Genomic DNA, 17,869 nt, shown 5'->3' with positions numbered 1-17,869 from the left:
GTTAGGTTTAGTTGGGCGAAGCAGCCCTGATGAGTTCATGGAATAGGAGGAATTTACAAGTTGAAGTTGTTACATCAATGTCGTTAAATTACAGTTTTTCTCGAAGAGAAGTTGCAGGATAGCATGTATCCAGTAAGTCCAAGTGCCTCTAAGGAGATTAACTTTCTAGAGAAGGTGTTCCTAATCAATTACTATTTTTAGCATAAGTTTTAGCCTAGGTCAAGGTTACAGGTATTTTCTACAATGTTTATGATGGTCACTTGTTAAAGAGGAACCACGAAACTTTAAATAGTAAGATGTAATTTAACATATTTAGTTGTTTTAAAATATGCATTCGTGTTAAATAGCGTTAAATTATTTTTAAGTAAGCACCATGGTTTCATATTTCACTAGAAACATACTGTAGCATTTTAATGTAGTACTATTGGTAGGTATATAATGGTAACAATTTGATCTTGTGAGAATTGTTACGGCATACTGTGAAAACTTGAAAAAAAAACGTAAACTTGTTGAAGTACGTATGTAAAATTTTGAAATTAATTATGTCAATGTGTTTCATTACTTAATAAAACTGCCACTGTGACTGCCCTAAATAAAAGACTTAAGACTTAAATAAAAAGGTATGGCTCAGTAGATTGCACTTAATAATAAAAGATAGATGTGGTAAGAGTAAATAAGTGTGATTTCAGTGCTACGTTATGAAAGGTTGACTCAAGTAAAACTATTGTTTCAGAAAATTGCATATAGAAATTCAATGTGTCACACTGAATATGGAATACATTGCTAAGCAATCTAACAAAATGTCTCCCTTTCAGCACTGGCAGAGGGTTATTTTCTTAGTATCAGAAAAAAAATTACCAACAGCAGGCATAAAAAAACTGTTATAAAGAGGAAGTCGCATATTCTTGTGGTGCAAATTGCAGTAATGCAATACATTGTCAATATAGGGTGTGAGTCAGGGAGTAAAAATATCAGTGTAGTGAGGGGAATGTAAAATTGAGGTTCTATTACACCTCTTAGCTCTTAGCTTGTATGTTTTGTGGCTGTGCCCCCCTTCCAAAAAAATAATCATTGATGTACTCATGTTTGCTAATAATTAGGATAAATAAATGAAAATTAAAAAAAAATTCACAACAAAAATCATGTCAAAAATTGGCAATTACTCACAGAGGACCAATGAATATTTTTATGTTCAGAAATTGCTGGGCATAAATTTAACAGGCAGCAGAAAATGCCAAAACAAGTAAATTTTGTTAACTGGAAACTTAACCCTGCAAAGTTACAGGCGGGAACAGTAGTGCACAAATTTAAATATCCTTTGTGATATGAAACTCCCAGTTTCAGGCAGTTGCTAGTCGTATAAATGTCTTCCTATTAAATACACGTTTGTTGTGAAAGTGTCCTTGGTAAATGCGCACTGCTCGTGCTGTAACTCCTTGCGTCTCCCCGCACATCATTAACACATCGGCCATCTCTGCAAGTGTGTAGTCTGCCGTACTATTGCTGTTTGTGAAATCTGTAATCACAGCACCATATTCAATTCCATTTAACACTGTGCTTATCACCCAAGGCCAAACATGTAAACATACCACAACTATCCATCCCCATCAACTGTGCTGTCCACCGGATTGCTGGTTGTTAGTGCATATGGCTGATACTAATAAACGTCTGCACCCCACACGTTGCTCTGCTTCCCGCAGAGCATTTAAACGTCACTGTTTTGCGACTACATGTTCACTGAGCCAATGGAGTAGTTCTCTCATGCGGGCAAAATTAAAAGTCGAGCGCTGTTGTCTGTACCTGGAATTTTGCAGGGGTTCATTTCAAGACATATATTCCATAACAAAAAAAAAAAAGAAACTTGTTTTGGCATTCCCTGCCACAAATTAAATTTATGTCCCGCGATTTCTGAACAACCTGGTCATAACAAGAACTGAATAATATTTCAATGCATATGCATTAACATTTTCTGAAATTAAGAAAATGTAAAAACCGAACTTTATGTTTACTGTTTGGTTTCTTTAATACGCTATGTTAAAATATTGACCATGAGTCAGTCCCATCCTCAATTTAGTCACCTATTAAACATAATAATTATGTTTGTGTGCAAGGTTCTGGAAACATTAACTTTAGGGGAAGCATTCAAAGTATTTATACTTCATTCACCAACAACTTGTGCTGTACAGTTAACTATGTTTCTAGGAACAGACTTAAATGATATTTTCTTTTCACAGCTTGTTGTGGGTGAGAATTCCATACCAAAGCCAACAAAATCATCCAATGTAAAATCGGTACTCAACCGTCCTGATATAATCACTGGTAACACACAAGGCAAAATCAATTCTGCAGGTAAGCCTTACAACAGGAAATGAATTGTTCATAAAATAGACAACTAACCACATTTGGTTTACCCCCTTGGCTCAGTTGGTAGAATTGCTGGCTTGTGAGTAAAGGTTCAATTTCCAGCCAAGTTGGGGGTTATCACTTGTGGAAAACTTCTTCCCAGGTTCAGGACTGGTTGTTGTGTTGTCTCTTCGAGTCCATTGTGCAGAAGGCAGTAACAGACATTGCATCATCATTTTGCCTAGTCTTCCCTGTCCACAAAGTGGTCATGTCCCACATCTCATATCATTAAACGAATACAGTATTAGATATCAGTTCACTACGTCTGCACTAAAATGATTTGCTTATCAGCAGGGGCGCAACAACAGGGGGGGGGGGGCAAGGGTATTTTGCCCCCCCCCCCTCTGAAACATTGAAGTGGGGGCAAACGGGGGCAAAGAAAGTGCTGTGTAATCAATTTTTAGATAATAAAACTGCTGAAATAGCACCATTTTCCACCTTGAAATACAAATAGGGGGGATCGATTATTCTTTTTAAATAGGAATATTGCCCCCCCCCCCCCTTTGGAAATTTAGTTGTTGCACCCCTGCTTATCAGTTTCTCTCTGACACTGGTTCTAGTATTAAGTTATTGTTCAACCCATTGACTGCTAATTCAATACATGTTTTAGCTTCTTCTCAAATGAAAATAAAGAAATTCTAACAAATATTTTCAAATCTAAGATACATTAATTTCAGTCAACATTGATACATAATTGTTAACACATCAACTTTGCAGTATACCAAAAGATTGAAAAAGGAACACATCACTAGCACCACATTTTATTTAGGCCCCCGCCTACCCGGGCACACACATGGTGTGTAGAGCTTCAGGAAAAACAACACTATTTCAAAACTATTCAAGATATTCGAGTGGGGTTTGTTTACAAAAAGAATTTAAGAATTCACTGAGCCAAAAAGTACTTTTGATTCCGGATTAAGTTTTTAAACAGTGTTTTTAGAAGCGTGAAAATGGCTAAAAGGTGTTTTATGGAGTAATTTTTTGGCGTAAAACAACTGGTATATATTCTTGAAAGCACTTAAGGGACCTGTTTTACACCTTTATCTTTAATTCTCCCCCATATAATGTTACGGTCACCGCTCAGATTCCACAGTTATCCTATGACGACGAGAAGACTGCGCGACAGTTCACAGCCTTGCGCTTAGAGGCGACACCGCGCTAGAAAAACCAGCGAGCCTCGCGCTTATCATCTCGCCTCACTAACACACATACACCCTGACCATATGGCGTCCTTACATGCATTTTTTTGAGGTTTAACAGTTATTTCTCTACATTGTAATAAGAACAAAATCGAAGTTAAAATTTTTTTTATGTCCTTAATTGCTATGGTCATACACAATTAGCGCAAAAGTTAAACAGAAGTTTTGGCAGCAAGTTTCTTTCACAAGCGGGAAACATGGCTAACATCAGGAGCCAGTGGGATTTCTCAGAGTAATACCATTTGCCCTGTCCAGTTCATTTCATCAATGCTCTCTTCTATCATTACCCCTCACTGTCCTATATGACCTCTATGTCAATGAGATTTAAGCCCTAATTTATTAATTCATTCTTCCAGTTTCTTAAGTACCATCACATTTTATTTATTAGGTATAGACTTGAATGATTGATTTCTGTTGTATCTTCCCTGCCACTTGAACTTGACATTTTATGGATTTATTCAGAACACAATTCTTGCACAACAAACTGTTAGGATTTAATTTTTTATTGTTAGATGTAATACACTTTTCTACAACACACCAGTGATAGTGTTCACTGCAACTCCTTACATCATGCAAGCTATGCAGTCAGATTTTAAACTCAATGCAGCAATTTATTTATATAGCACCTCAGATTGCTTCGATATTACAGAATAGTGAATAGAGGATGCACCAATTCAATTACAAATTCATTACTTAATTATGAAAATTAAAAATTTTGAACAAAGTTTTTATGTTTATGTTCAGAAATCGATAAAATAAATTTAATTCTAAATTTCTAACTGATGAGATGGTACACAGACCTATAAACTCAAAAAGAGCCACAGCCAAGACCAGTAAGTGTGAGAATTTACTGCTTGGTTCAAAAAACCTCTATTATAGGTGAATGCTCTTTTTACATTAAAACTAATTTTCATTTGTTGGAGACTTTTGAATGCACAAGATTGGGATTGAGCTAAAATGTTAGAGAATAATAATTTTAGTATCTGCTGTGGTGTGGGCTCATGCTTCATGGTAGGTGTGTGGCAAACATCTCCGGTTTGGAAGGAGATGAAAATAGATGAAAATATATGAACAGTGATGAACAGTTTCATGCTAATGATGCGAGATCTCAGCCTGTTTGCCGCTGTGGCTAGCTGGAGATGTTACCACAATTAAAAATGGTCTGGAAGAAGCTAGAAGGAATGAGCCAGTTGGCTTCACGTGTTTGGGGCTGATGAGTATGCCTTTACCCTAGTGTCGCGGCACCTGGTAACCTACCCAAACAATGTCCGCGGAGGATGATGGTAAGCAGAAGGTTTTTCACAGTGACCTTGCTTGAATGCTGGTTTAATTTTACACTTCTGTACAGACAAATTACACACATTTAACAATGAAACCGTAATCTTAACACACTTCACTGGCACACGGTTTAGTCTGAAAAATAAGTTGAAGTGCGAACTATCATTTAAGTTTTATAACACTTCCGGAGACAGCAAATTCCTTTACAAAAATGCACCAGCACACATGCAGACATGCAACAAGGTGAAAGATACGGTATGGAGGTAGGTCCCAATTCCTAAAGGGTAAGGGCTGTAGAGCTAAAGAGAAAAACCTTTGTAATAAAATAATAAAATAATTAAATTATTTTAACTATCAGTTACAGCAAGATTTATGTTGAAGCTCTACTGGTGAGCATCTATCCCTGTCAAATGCATGGCTTCAAACTGTCTGCACTCAAGGCGGGAAGTTATATTGACACTAACCACTGAATTTACAAAGAATACACACAAGTCTTTCTAGGCAGCACCTGAAAACATGATATGACAAACACTTTGCATAACGCCATCTCTTCCTTTCCTGGGGCCCTATTCTTGACGCTGTCGAAATGATCCACAAGCATTTCTCATGAAAGTGTGTTATTTTTCCATTCTATTCTCTGCAATTTCTTTTACTGTTTACAACACAATTTTCTAGGTTATTCATTTCTGTCTCTTTTTGATGGTTGTGGAAGTAATCTGTATGAATATATAAGAAATAATTAAAAATGAGTTATAAAGTAACGCCCGAGAAACAGAAAATTCCATGACAAATAAAAAAAAAATTAAGCAGGAAAAAATATTGTGTAATGCAATTTTCAACTTTATTTCTTGTGGAAAAAGTAATACAACATAACTATTTATGAAAAAGTTTACAGATTCATGTGTTTTTTTAGTAGTTAAAAAATTTGTATCTAGAGTTTCTGCTAAATTGGCTCCAACTCATATCATATTTATGTGTATACTTTGAGATAAAAATAAATTTGATGCATTGTTTCTTGGTTCAGCAAATTATCTATGAATGTGTACATTAAGATTTTTATAATAATTTTAAGTCATTACAAAATGTTAACTTTTATGGACAGTTCCTTGGCACTAATTTTGGGGAGAATTTTTTAATTTAATTGGAGTAGGGGCTTCTTGGTAACAATCTATTTAATTATCAGAAAATCTTTCAGCAACAATGTTTTTTGTCATTATTTATTTAATGATACATGTGTGGGTTTTTATTGGTACATGTTTTTAACAATATTTTCTACATGTGTGTACCTGCATGGTAGGGGGCGATGGAAAAGTACCATACTGGAAAAGTACCATACTTGGAAAAGGACGAGGCGGAATTGTGCCATATTTTTTTACACACTCCATGGAATGACAACAACGCCTCTTTTCTCAGAATAGTGTGGAGAATTCGTCTGTAGACAGCGCTGTCAACTCCAACAGTTTCTTAGGTTAACTCAAATGATGCCAGATAGCAGCACGTGTCCTTTTTAAGTTGCCGTCGTCCGGGGTCTCGGGCTCGAGTCCCGGTGCGGTTCCTAGCGGGAGTGGCTGTTGCAAATGTAATGATTCCGGGTGGGCGCCAGACTAGTTCTGGTGCTAGTCGGTAGTTGGGTCGTGGGGTCGATTGCCCTGCGTGGCCCACTAGGACCGTCGGCGGTGTTCCCTACTCGGCGGGGGTTGGGAATAGCAGGTTGAAAGAAGCGTACGCTGAAGTGAGGTAATAAATGACGTGCATCATTTATTCAGTCGACAGTGGCTCTTGTGTAACGTTGCTGGTTACACGCCACGTCGTACAAGAGGTGACGTTATAAGATACAAATTACACAATTACACGCAACTGAGTCTGAGAGTTACTGAATTACCGTAGCACAAGTTTACAAAAGGAATGTTACACGAGGTTGCGTTATACAAGTTTACGAATGTTACGTGGAGAGGTGCATCGAACAAGTTTACAAAAGAATTGTTACACGAGGTTGCGTTGCACAAGTTTACAAAAGAATTGTTACACGAGGTTGCGTTGCACAAGTTTACAAAAGAAAATGTTACACGAGGGTGCGTTGCACAAGGTTACAAAGAAATGTTACAAAGTCACTAATTATTCCGTATTATCGTGTCCCTAGGCTTTTCTGAGCCTGGTTACTCAACGAGGGGTGAGGGTGATTGGAGGCAGCCAATCCCGTAAATCTGCGTATTGAGGCGGTGCTCGCGTCCACGGCAGTGGAGCGCGGACCGCAGCTAAATTCGCTCAAGAGTTCCCTTACGGGGAGTGTCAGCGCCGGAGCGACTGAGATTAACAAAAGTTCTGTCCTCGGGAGTCGGCCCGTACCGGATAATGCACCTACCCCGCGGACCAAGTGTGGTGCAGGGGGGGGGGGGGGGGTGTGATATTTATGCTGCCGGATTAGGTCCTGGACCGAAAAGCTGGACCGGGTACACACGGAGAGATTATTAAAAGGGTTTGAAGAATGACTATATTTACCAGAAGTGAACTCGGTGTGGACAAAGGATGATGTCTCTCCGTGGGACGTGCATCCGCCCCGGTCCACGAGTCGCGTTGAACTGGCGCCATGTCATGGCGTCCGGCCGAGGCTCGGTGGCCCTCGCGCCAGGGTTGACCTCATTACGTTAATTTCTGATCTGATAAGTTAATAAGAGAATTTAATGATGCTAAATTCTTATATTAATTATAAAGGCTGAATTAAGGTCATTTGTCCCTTCTATGAATTGAAAGTTATTATATTTAAGAATTATTTTGTTTGAATGTTTTACGTCACACCAGCGACTGTTCGTCTCTTGTCAGATTGCTCTGGTGGGGTTAATGATGCAACACAAGGTTTGAATAATTATGTCATAAGGTCTGGTTGATTGATTCAGGCAGAAGGCCGCCAGGGGAACACTCACACGCGTATTGCTGTAGTTACACACGTGAGTGCCCGGGCACTCCTACGTCGCACTTCCGTCAACCGACTTTAAATTACTACGTAATATAGTTTAATAATTAGTGTTTGTTTTTATAACGTGGTTGATTGAAGTCTGTTTATTTGGGGGGAGGCCGGGTTCTACCTTAGTTGTTGATGGCTCGCCTGACTCGGGTGGGCCATGGCTAGGGGCGCGTTCCGTTAGCGGGGTGAATACTGGCGGTTGCAGGTCGGGCTTTAGGGTGGCCTTCGGTCGGACGACGTCAAACGCCCCCCCCCCCCTCGAGAAGCCCGACCTTGCGCCGCTAGTGACCCCGCTACGTGGGGGCGCCCCTAGCTTCGGCAGCAGCTCCAGCCAGGTGGTGCTCGCGGCGGCCGCAGCTGGTAGGGCCTGCGTACTGGATCCAGGTCATCCCACGTCGAACAGCCGGGTGTTGGCTCGTCGGCGTGGTCCGGCAGCTGATAGGGCCCGCGCTCTGGACCTGGTGCGTCCCGCGTCGAGTGCCCGAGGTGGTCCGGCAGCTGGTAGGGCCCGCGCTCTGGACCTGGTGCGTCCCGCGTCGAGTGCCCGAGGTGGTCCGGCAGCTGGTAGGGCCCGCGCTCTGGACCTGGTGCGTCCTGCGTCGAGTGCCCGAGGTGGTCCGGCAGCTGGTAGGGCGCGCGCTCTGGACCTGATGCGTCCCGCGTCGTGAGTCCAGGTGGTGGGACGTGGGCGGGGGCCCAAGGCGCCTTCCCCCGTACGTAGTCGTCCAGGTACCTGGGTGGCCGGCGGTTCCTCGGGGGGAGGTTCCCTGGGGCGTCTCCTGGGCCCGGGGGCTCCTGGGGCGATGTGGCGGCGTCTGGCCGTAGGTCGTCCAGGGCTGAACGCGGCGTAGTGTGGTACGGACGTCTCTCCCGCTCTGGGATGCCAGGCGGCCCCAGGTCAGTGGTCTCGTCGTCTGGTTCCGTCACCACGGGAATGGTCTCAGCCTCGCCGTCCTCTGTCGAGGTGCTGAGGGGGTCCGGGAGCTCGGTGATCGAGAGTGTCTCGACGCCGTCCTCTGGCGGTCTCGGTGTAGTCGTGGGATCGTCAGTGTCTGGAGGCCACTCGATGAGGGGTCCTTGGGGCTCGTCTTCGCGGGTAGGTGTCCCGCTGGGCTCGTCGGCTACCTCTGGTGCCGGTGTGGCCGTCGTGTCCTCGTACACGAGCGTCCGTGTTCGGCTCTGACCAGTTGGGCTTCGTGCCGGGGTGGTCTCGGCGGGCGTGTCCCCCTCAGGCGCTCCCTCGGTGTCCGGTGTGGGTGCTACCTCCTCGTCGGGGGGGTTCTCCCCGGGTAGGTGGGCCAGCCGCAGATCGTCGCGGTGTACCTTCCTGTCCCGTCTCCCGCCGGTGCGTACTAGGAAAGTGGTCCTCCCGAGCCGTCGGCGTACGGGGTGGGGGCCGCTCCACCTTGAGGCGAGTCCAGCGCAATAGTTGCGGGGCGCGTTGGAGAGGGGGTGCACGCGGACAAACACCTGGTCGCCTACCCGCACCGCAGGCGGGGGGTGTTCGGTCGTGGGTGTTATTTCCTGGGCGTATCGCCTCTGACGTTGTCGAGCCTCGTCGTGTTCGGCGGTGCGCCGCCGATCGCGGTCGGCTGTGTCTTCCGCCGGGTGGGGTGGTCCGTGTGTGGTCCATTCCCCTGGCAGTGGCAGGTTGTGCCCCTGCACCATCTCTGCCGGTGTGCGGCCGGTGGCGGCGTTGGTGCGTCTCCGGACGCAGAACAGTGCGTCTGGCACGTGGGTATCCCACTGAGTGTGGTCCGCCCCCAGTCGTATGCGCAGTTGTGCCTTCAGCTCCTGGTTCCATCGTTCGGTGTGGTTTGCCCTCGGGTGGTAGGCTGGCGTCGAGTGGTGTTCGACCTCGTGGTCGGTGCACCAGGCCTTCCACTGACGGCCCAGGAACTGGCTGGCGTTGTCTGTTAATATGGACTGGGCGTAGCCCCAACGTGACATAAACTCATTGGTCAGGATGTGAAGTAGAGTGGTGGTCCTGATGTTGCTGCACGGGTACGCTTCGGTCCACCGCGTGAACAAGTCCGTCACGACAAGCAGGAAGCGTTTCGCGCGGAGCGTGCGGGGGTAGGAGCCCATCACGTCCAGTGCAATGGTCTGGAAGGCGGTGGTGGGTTCCCTAGGCCGTTGTTGCTCCTCCCCATCCCGTCGGCGTGCCTTTTGTCTCTGGCAGACCTCGCACTCGCGTACGTACTCACGGACGTTGTGGGTCAGACCTGGCCAGTGGTAGTGTCGGCCCACTTCGCGGCGGGTCTGGTCCGTCCCGGGGTGCCCCGCGAGGTCGTGGTCGTGGTGGAACCGTAATGTGGCCTCTCGCGCCTCCGTGGGGACGTAGGTTCGCCAGTCGCCGTGGTTGCCTGGGGTCCGCGTCATTACTACGCCGTCCTGCACACGCCAGGTACCGTGCTCGGCCGCTGGGATCTGTCGACGTCGTCGGTCGGCGTCGGCTGATGTCTCCTGGGCCTGGCATACGCGCCGATACAGGTCGGCGGCGGTGTTGGGCGGTCCTTCCTCGTCCTGGGCTTCGGCCGTGAGGCGGCTACATGTAGTGTCACCGTGTTCGAGTGGGTTTGGCGTGACTGGGGGTAGCATGGCGTCCCAGTCGTCGTCGTCCCGCAGTTCGGTGTTCTGGTCGGGTTCTCGTGATAACAGGTCGGGCAGCTGATTTTCGGTGCCGGGGACATGCTCTACCTCAAAATCAAACGATTGGAGAAACAAGGCCCACCGAATCAGTTTGCCCTTCCTGCCCTGCATTGTGTGTAGCCACGTCAGGCATCGGTTATCTGTCCGAAGTGTAAAGGTCTTTCCCTCGAGGTGTGGCCGGTACTTTTTCATGGCCCAGACTACGGCTAGGCACTCCTGCTCGTTGCTGTGATATCGGCGCTCTGCCGAGCCGAGCTTTGCGCTAGCGTAGTCTGTGACCTCACGCTCACCGTCCGGGCCTACGTGGTATAGTACCGCGCCCACCCTGAGGTTACTCGCGTCCGTCTGTAGGTAGAGGTGACGTTCTGGGTTTACACGCGTGAGCGTGTGACACTGTGTGAAGGCGAGTTTGACCTCTTCGAATGCGCGCTGGGCGTGGTCGTTCCACCGGTAACGTGACTGGGGTGACAGGAGGTCCGTCAGGGGGGCTATTGTCCTCGAGAAGTTAGGGACGTAGCACCGGAGCCAGTTGATCAGGCCGATGAAGCGCTGTAACTGTTTCCGCGTTCGCGGTACCTCGGCTTCCGCGATCTTCGTGAGGTGGCTCGCTTGCGGCCGGTTACCCGCGGCGCTCACGACATGCCCCAGAAACTCGACTTCCTGCGTCCCGATGTGGCACTTGTGGTGCGCGACGGACAAGTGGTGGGTAGCGAGGCGTTCTAGGACCAGTGTAAGGTGTCGGATGTGTTCCTCCCAGGTCTCCGAGAATACGATTACGTCGTAGAGGTACGCTAGTGCGAAGCGATCGACGTAGCCCTCAAGTACGCGCGTCATCATCCCCTGGAACGTCGCAGGGGCGCATTTCAGTCCGAATGGCATCGCTCGAAATTGGAATTTGCGGCCGTCGGGGATGGTGAACGCGGTCTTCTCGCGGTCTTCGGTCCGGATGGGAACCTGCCAGTACCCTGATTTAAGGTCGAGGGTACTGAACACCGTTGCTCGTCCTAGTCCTGCTACCGCGTTCTCCACGCTGATCTGGGGTGGTGGGGCGCTAACTGTGATAGTGTTCAGTGGCCGGAAGTCTACGCAGAACCGCAGTGATCCGTCCTTCTTCGGCGCGAGTACTATGCAGGCGTTGTAGCGACTATTCGACGGTTCAATAACACCATCCCGGAGCATCTCCGCGACCTGTTCCCGTATGGCACGTTGCTCCCGGAAACCGTATCCTCTGGGGGGCTCGTACACCGGTTGTTGTGGGTGGTCGGGATGTGGTGCTCGGTGACCGTAGTTCGTCTGAGGGGGTCGGACACCGTGAATATTTCCTGTCGCTCTGCTAGTACCCGGTCTACGGCGGCGCGGTACTCGGGTGGGACGTCGTGACGTACCTGGTGAAGTGTGACGGTTTCATGAGCCCGTGCGGGTAGGGACCCGACGGCATAGACTACCAGCCGCTCTTGCGTGCCGATGTGTACCCGAGTGGCCTTGGTCTCGATTACGGCGTCCTGCTCTGCTAGCCAGGGCTGCCCCAGGACTATCTCCTCGCGGAGGTCCTCGACGACGAGGGCGGTCACGGTGGTGGTGTAGCCCCTTATCCTAACCTGGAGTGTCGCTCACCCTACGGTCAGGCCTGGTCGGGTGTTCGTGGCTAATTGCAATTCCGTCTGTTGAGGTTGGAGTTTCCCGGGCGGTACCAGGTGGGGGGCTACGAATACGTGACTCGCCCCTGTGTCGACTAGAGCAGCCGCGGCTCGCCCGTCAACCTCTACGGGGATGCGCAGGAGGCTGTCCCGCGGGTGGGTCAGCTGGTACAGTTGGGGGGGGTCTTTCCCTTCCCGTGACAACCGGGAGCGGTGTTCCTAATGCTCCGCCCCCGGGTTGGCGTTTCCCGGCGGTTGGTTCGCGCGAGGAGGTGGTAATGGGCAATCCTTGTGCCAGTGGCGTGTACCGTCTGGGCAACCTCGCTGGCACAGTGGTAGTCCCTGGACGTCCTGTGTTGCCGACCTGGTGGGTGTGGCGTTGGTTTGGGGCGTGTTTTCGATGGCTCGTCGCCGGGTCGGTGGCTGGTTGTCAGCTCCCCCCTGTTGTGATGCCTGGCTGAGGCGTCCCCGACTCGTGTCCAGTGTGCCCCGTTGCCAGAGGTCGCGCAGGTTCTGTTCGATGGCCGCTGCTTGTTGCACGTATTCCTCTACCGACTCTGGGCGACAACAACGCATGAAAGGCTGGAGGCCGGTGTGGAGTAACGCTGTGACAGTGGGTAGCGCTGTCGTGGGTCGAGCGTGCGGGTTGACGCGTGCAAAGAGGCGTAGTTTCCGTGCTACGAATTGTTCGGCCGTCTCGCCATTCTTCTGCCGCTCGCCATAGAACTGTGAGGTGCAGTCGAATAATGCCTGTTCAGTGTCGAATCGGCGGGTTAGTGCGCCGGCGAACTCCGTCCACGGCATGCCGAACCGTCCCCATATGTCCCACCATTCGTGGGCTGTGCCTCGCAGTTGCCCGCTGGCCTGTCCCGACCACTCGTCTACTGGTATACCTGCTCGGGTCAATCGCACTTCACAGTTTTCTACGAAAGTTCGTGGGTCCTCATGGGTGAGGCCACCGAATTCAGGTAGTGTGAACTTGCCCTGATAACCTTGGGGGCGGTTGTACGTAACGAGGTTTGGGTCGACGGGTGGCGGTGGCTGTTGCGCATGGTGTTCCTCTTTCGCGGCGTGTGTGCATGTCGTGCAGGTGGTCGGGCGAGTGCTCACCACGGTGGTGTTAGTTACTGTTTCCGTCTTTACGGTTGGTGCTTGGTTCTTCCCCGGGAACTGTCCGCCCCACGGCTGTACCCATGAGTGGTCGTGTGGGTCCTGACTGTGGGGGGTGCATTGGCAGGTCATGTACCATGGTCTCGACCCCGTCAGTAGGTCTGTCCCCCTGGGCAGTAAGCACTGGGCGCATACAACGTCGGAGTTCCGGGTTTGCATGTTGCGCTAGTTATGGTGCGTGTTTAGCGGTGTTGGTCTGTGTTTCTCGCTCGCGGCTCTGTGTGCACGGTGCAGGCTTGCGCGCGGGGTCGCGCTCGCCGGCTGGGCAGGTGCCCGGACAGCCGCACAAAACGGAGGCCGAGAATGGCCGCGGCGGAGGTGGTGCGCAGATCGTCGTGCGCAGCGGCGGCCGAGAGCGCCCGGACAGCCGCACAAAGCGGAGGTCGAGAACTGTCCGCGTTGGGGAGGGGGTACGGATGAGCGTGCGATTAATAAGGCTGTACGCTAGCTTGTACGCAGGCTTGGCGCTACAAGTTCTGCCATGTCTTTTTAGGCTCTCTCTCCGCGTAAACGACTTGCTACATCGAACACAACTTATCATATTGCGCAGTGGATTTTTAACACAGTCATTCTTCTCGTGTTGTCTTTTATTCTTTCTCAAGATAAACTCTTTACTGCAAAACTTACACCTATGTTCTTTCGATACAGCGTCAGATCCCGAATCGGAATTCATATTAGTTACTGAGACTAATGCCAGATACCAATTGAGTGTTTTAAATTAGATCCAATACTTAAATAGAAATTTTTTCATATTTCATCAGCGAGAATTAATATATCTCATGCAAAAGTACTTTATGCATGTAGTTCTGCTTTTCAACAACTGATGTCGCCACATGTTGCTTGCAGGTAAATCATATTTAGTTTTTTTATGCGGGATGCGGGATGCTCACTAACGATCGCAAAAGAAGGATGGCTTCGCTAGACTCCAAGGAAAAGGAAGTATGTTGGTGCTCCACAGATGTCTCATGGCGTAATATTAATTTGACTGAGTAATGATATTTTTTAATTCCACCTGATGAAAATATTGCAAGTTTTGATTTAGTAGCAGAAATTATCGAATTAAATGTAACTCCAAATAAAATGACATGTCTCATTAGACAAAAAAAAATCCATGCGGAGAGCGGTTTCTCAGAATAGTCAGAAACACTTGAAGAAACCACAGGATTGATTGCAAGAACACGGGAAAAACCATCAAAATATTGACAAGAATAATCAGGAGCACACGGAGAAAACCATCATAATATTGGCAAGAATAATCAGGAGCACACGGAGAAAACCATCATAATATTGACCAGATTAATCAGAAGTACTCGGAGAAAACCACCACATGTTTTCTTTGATATCATAAAATTACAGGAAAAAATATTTAAATATAAAAATAAATTAATAAAAAAAATTAAAAAAAATAAAAAAAAAAATACATAAATTTCTGGCTTGTACAAGAACTCTATCTTTGCTAAACAATGATAAGTTTACAAGCTAGCAGAAACTGTTTATGCATATTTTTTAATTTTTTTTAATTTTTTTTAATTTGTTTAATTAATTTATTTTTATATTTTAATATTTTTTCCTGTAATTTTATGATATCAAAGAAAACATGTGGTGGTTTTCTCTGAGTACTTCTGATTAATCTGGTCAATATTATGATGGTTGTCTCCGTGTGCTCCTGATTATTCTTGCCAATATTATTATGGTTTTCTCCGTGTGCTCCTGATTATTCTTGTCAATATTTTGATGGTTTTTCCCGTGTTCTTGCAATCAATCCTGTGGTTTCTTCAAGTGTTTCTGACTATTCTGAGAAACCGCTCACCGCATGGATTTTTTTTTGTCTAATGAGACATGTCATTTTATTTGGAGTTACATTTAATTCGATAATTTCTGCTACTAAATCAAAACTTGCAATATGTTTTTATCAGGTGGAATTAAAAAATATCATTACTCAGTCAAATTAATATTACGCCATGAGACATCTGTGGAGCACCAACATACTTCCTTTTCCTTGGAGTCTAGCGAAGCCATCCTTCTTTTGCGATCGTTAGTGAGCATCCCGCATCCCGCATAAAAAAACTAAATATGATTTACCTGCAAGCAACATGTGGCGACATCTGTTGTTGAAAAGCAGAACTACATGCATAAAGTACTTTTGCATGAGATATATTAATTCTCGCTGATGAAATATGAAAAAATTTCTATTTAAGTATTGGATCTAATTTAAAACACTCAATTGGTATCTGGCATTAGTCTCAGTAACTAATATGAATTCCGATTCGGGATCTGACGCTGTATCGAAAGAACATAGGTGTAAGTTTTGCAGTAAAGAGTTTATCTTGAGAAAGAATAAAAGACAACACGAGAAGAATGACTGTGTTAAAAATCCACTGCGCAATATGATAAGTTGTGTTCGATGTAGCAAGTCGTTTACGCGGAGAGAGAGCCTAAAAAGACATGGCAGAACTTGTAGCGCCAAGCCTGCGTACAAGCTAGAGGACAACGATGAATCTACTAGCCTAAGGAAGAGTGATCTGCATTACGACAATAATTTTCTTGGCTCTTCCGATCTCGACAAAGAACTTAAATTGAAGGAGGTTGATGATTTACGGAAGAATGAAGGCAATGGAAGAATCCTTAACGTGAAAAGTGAGAATATATTCCAGCCGAATTCAAGTAGATCTTTCCTACTTTGTAAAAATGATGGACTCCTAAAAAGGAAGCATGAAGACGATGAAGACACTTCAACATCATCAACATCGAATTATTACGGTAAATTGGGTGAAGACGATTCCTTATACGGTGATTGTTACAGTGACTCTGAGGCTGTTGACAAAGACATAGACTATGATGAAGCACCTAAAGCTGCCAAGATCGAAGAATGTGGCGGTGTCCTGAGACCGAAACGATGGAAACGACGTGATATATTAAATAAATCAGATCAAGCTTGTGATGATCACCGTCTCAAACATGAAAGTTACCCTGAGGTTGGTGGTAAAACGGAAGACACCAGAGATCATAATATTTATTATAAAGGTGCAAGGAAGATGGTGGTAGAAGAGAATGATTACACATCATGGAAAGATCCAAACATATTGGTTGACCGGCTAAGACTTCTACATGGTTCGCTTTGTGCAGGAAACTATTCCTGCATCAAAGAAATATCCTTCATACTCAAGGAACTGAGGAATGCTGGCTACATACAATAATGGCTTGTTTTACTTGCATTTGTATAATGTAAAGCAATAAAATAAATAATTTAAATTATAATAATTTAATGTTTTTATTTCGTGTATTCTGATTTCTAACTTGTGCTTCCTTTTTGCCTTTTTTTTTTGTTGATGGAGCTTCCAAATGTGCTGCCTTTTCGATGGTGGTGCTTCCAAATGTGCTGCCTTTTCGTTGTCGGTGCTTCCAAATGTGCTGCCTTTTCGTTGCCGGTGCTTCCAAATGTGCTGCCTTTTCGTAGTCGGTGCTTCCAAATGTGCTGCCTTTTCGATGGTGGTGCTTCCAAATGTGCTGCCTTTTCGTTGTCGGTGCTTCCAAATGTGCTGCCTTTTCGTTGTCGGTGCTGCCAAATGTGCTGCCTTTTCGTAGTCGGTGCTTCCAAATGTGCTGCCTTTTCGTAGTCGGTGCTTCCAAATGTACTGCCTTTTCGATGGTGGTGCTTCCAAATGTGCTGCCTTTTCGTTGTCGGTGCTGTCAAATGTGCTGCCTTTTTGTAGTCGGTGCTTCCAAATGTGCTGCCTTTTCGTTGTCGGTGCTGCCAAATGTGCTGCCTTTTCGTAGTCGGTGCTTCCAAATGTGCTGCCTTTTCGTAGTCGTTGCTTCCAAATGTGCTGCCTTTTCGTTGTCGGTGCTGTCAAATGTGCTGCCTTTTCGTAGTCGGTGCTTCCAAATGTGCTGCCTTTTCGATGACGGTGCTTCCAAATGTGCTGTTTTTTCGTAGTCGGTGCTTCCTATTGTGCTGCCTTTTCGTTGTCGGTGCTGTCAAATGTGCTGCCTTTTCGTAGTCGGTGCTTCCAAATGTGCTGCCTTTTCGATGACGGTGCTTCCAAATGTGCTTCCTTTTTTTGTTGATGGTGCTTCCTATTGTTTTTCCTTTTTTGAAGGTGCTTCCAAATGTGCTTCCTTTTTTTGTTGATGGTGCTTCTATTTTTTTAATGTTGTTTTGACTTTAGTATTTTGGTAAATTGTTCTTGATTTGACTAGCGTATTATTCAAACCGGTTAATGTATATAAACGAGTCCTAGACAGCAGGACGCTCAGTTTGTTACTGCCTTCGACGGTGTACGGATCACCTAGTTTGTTTATTCTGGTGCATAAGTCGTGTAATTGCCTGTTCTTGAGACTTCGATGGCATCTTTACCGACTTTAACGTCGTACTCGATGGAGGATGTACCATCAACTACGGGAACCGTGACGTCGGCGCCGACGATGTTGGAGCAGATCCCGTTGGCAACGCCTCTGACAACACTGGAGGAGACTTCGATATGTGCTGTTCCACCATCAGCTGACGTTTCATCAACGTTGAATACTTCAATTAATGAAGAGCGTACTTCGCATCAGTGCAAATACTG

At 46.5% G+C, this 17,869-nt stretch overlaps 1 protein-coding gene across 1 annotated transcript in view; it reads left to right on the top strand.

Annotated features, from left to right (window-relative positions):
- LOC134528880 (uncharacterized) overlaps window positions 1-17,869 on the top strand; it is a 530,965-nt gene that overhangs the window by 501,036 nt on the left and 12,060 nt on the right. The window contains exon 33 of the mRNA XM_063362546.1: window positions 2,235-2,349. Coding sequence (XP_063218616.1) covers window positions 2,235-2,349 — 115 coding nt within the window. The remainder of the gene's footprint in view (window positions 1-2,234; window positions 2,350-17,869) is intronic.

Source organism: Bacillus rossius, chromosome 2 (genome assembly GCF_032445375.1).
Source record: "Bacillus rossius redtenbacheri isolate Brsri chromosome 2, Brsri_v3, whole genome shotgun sequence".
Classification (NCBI taxonomy): Eukaryota; Metazoa; Arthropoda; class Insecta; order Phasmatodea; family Bacillidae; genus Bacillus; species Bacillus rossius.
Note: the sequence above shows the minus strand (reverse complement) of the source record. Positions and strands in the feature narration are given on the sequence as shown.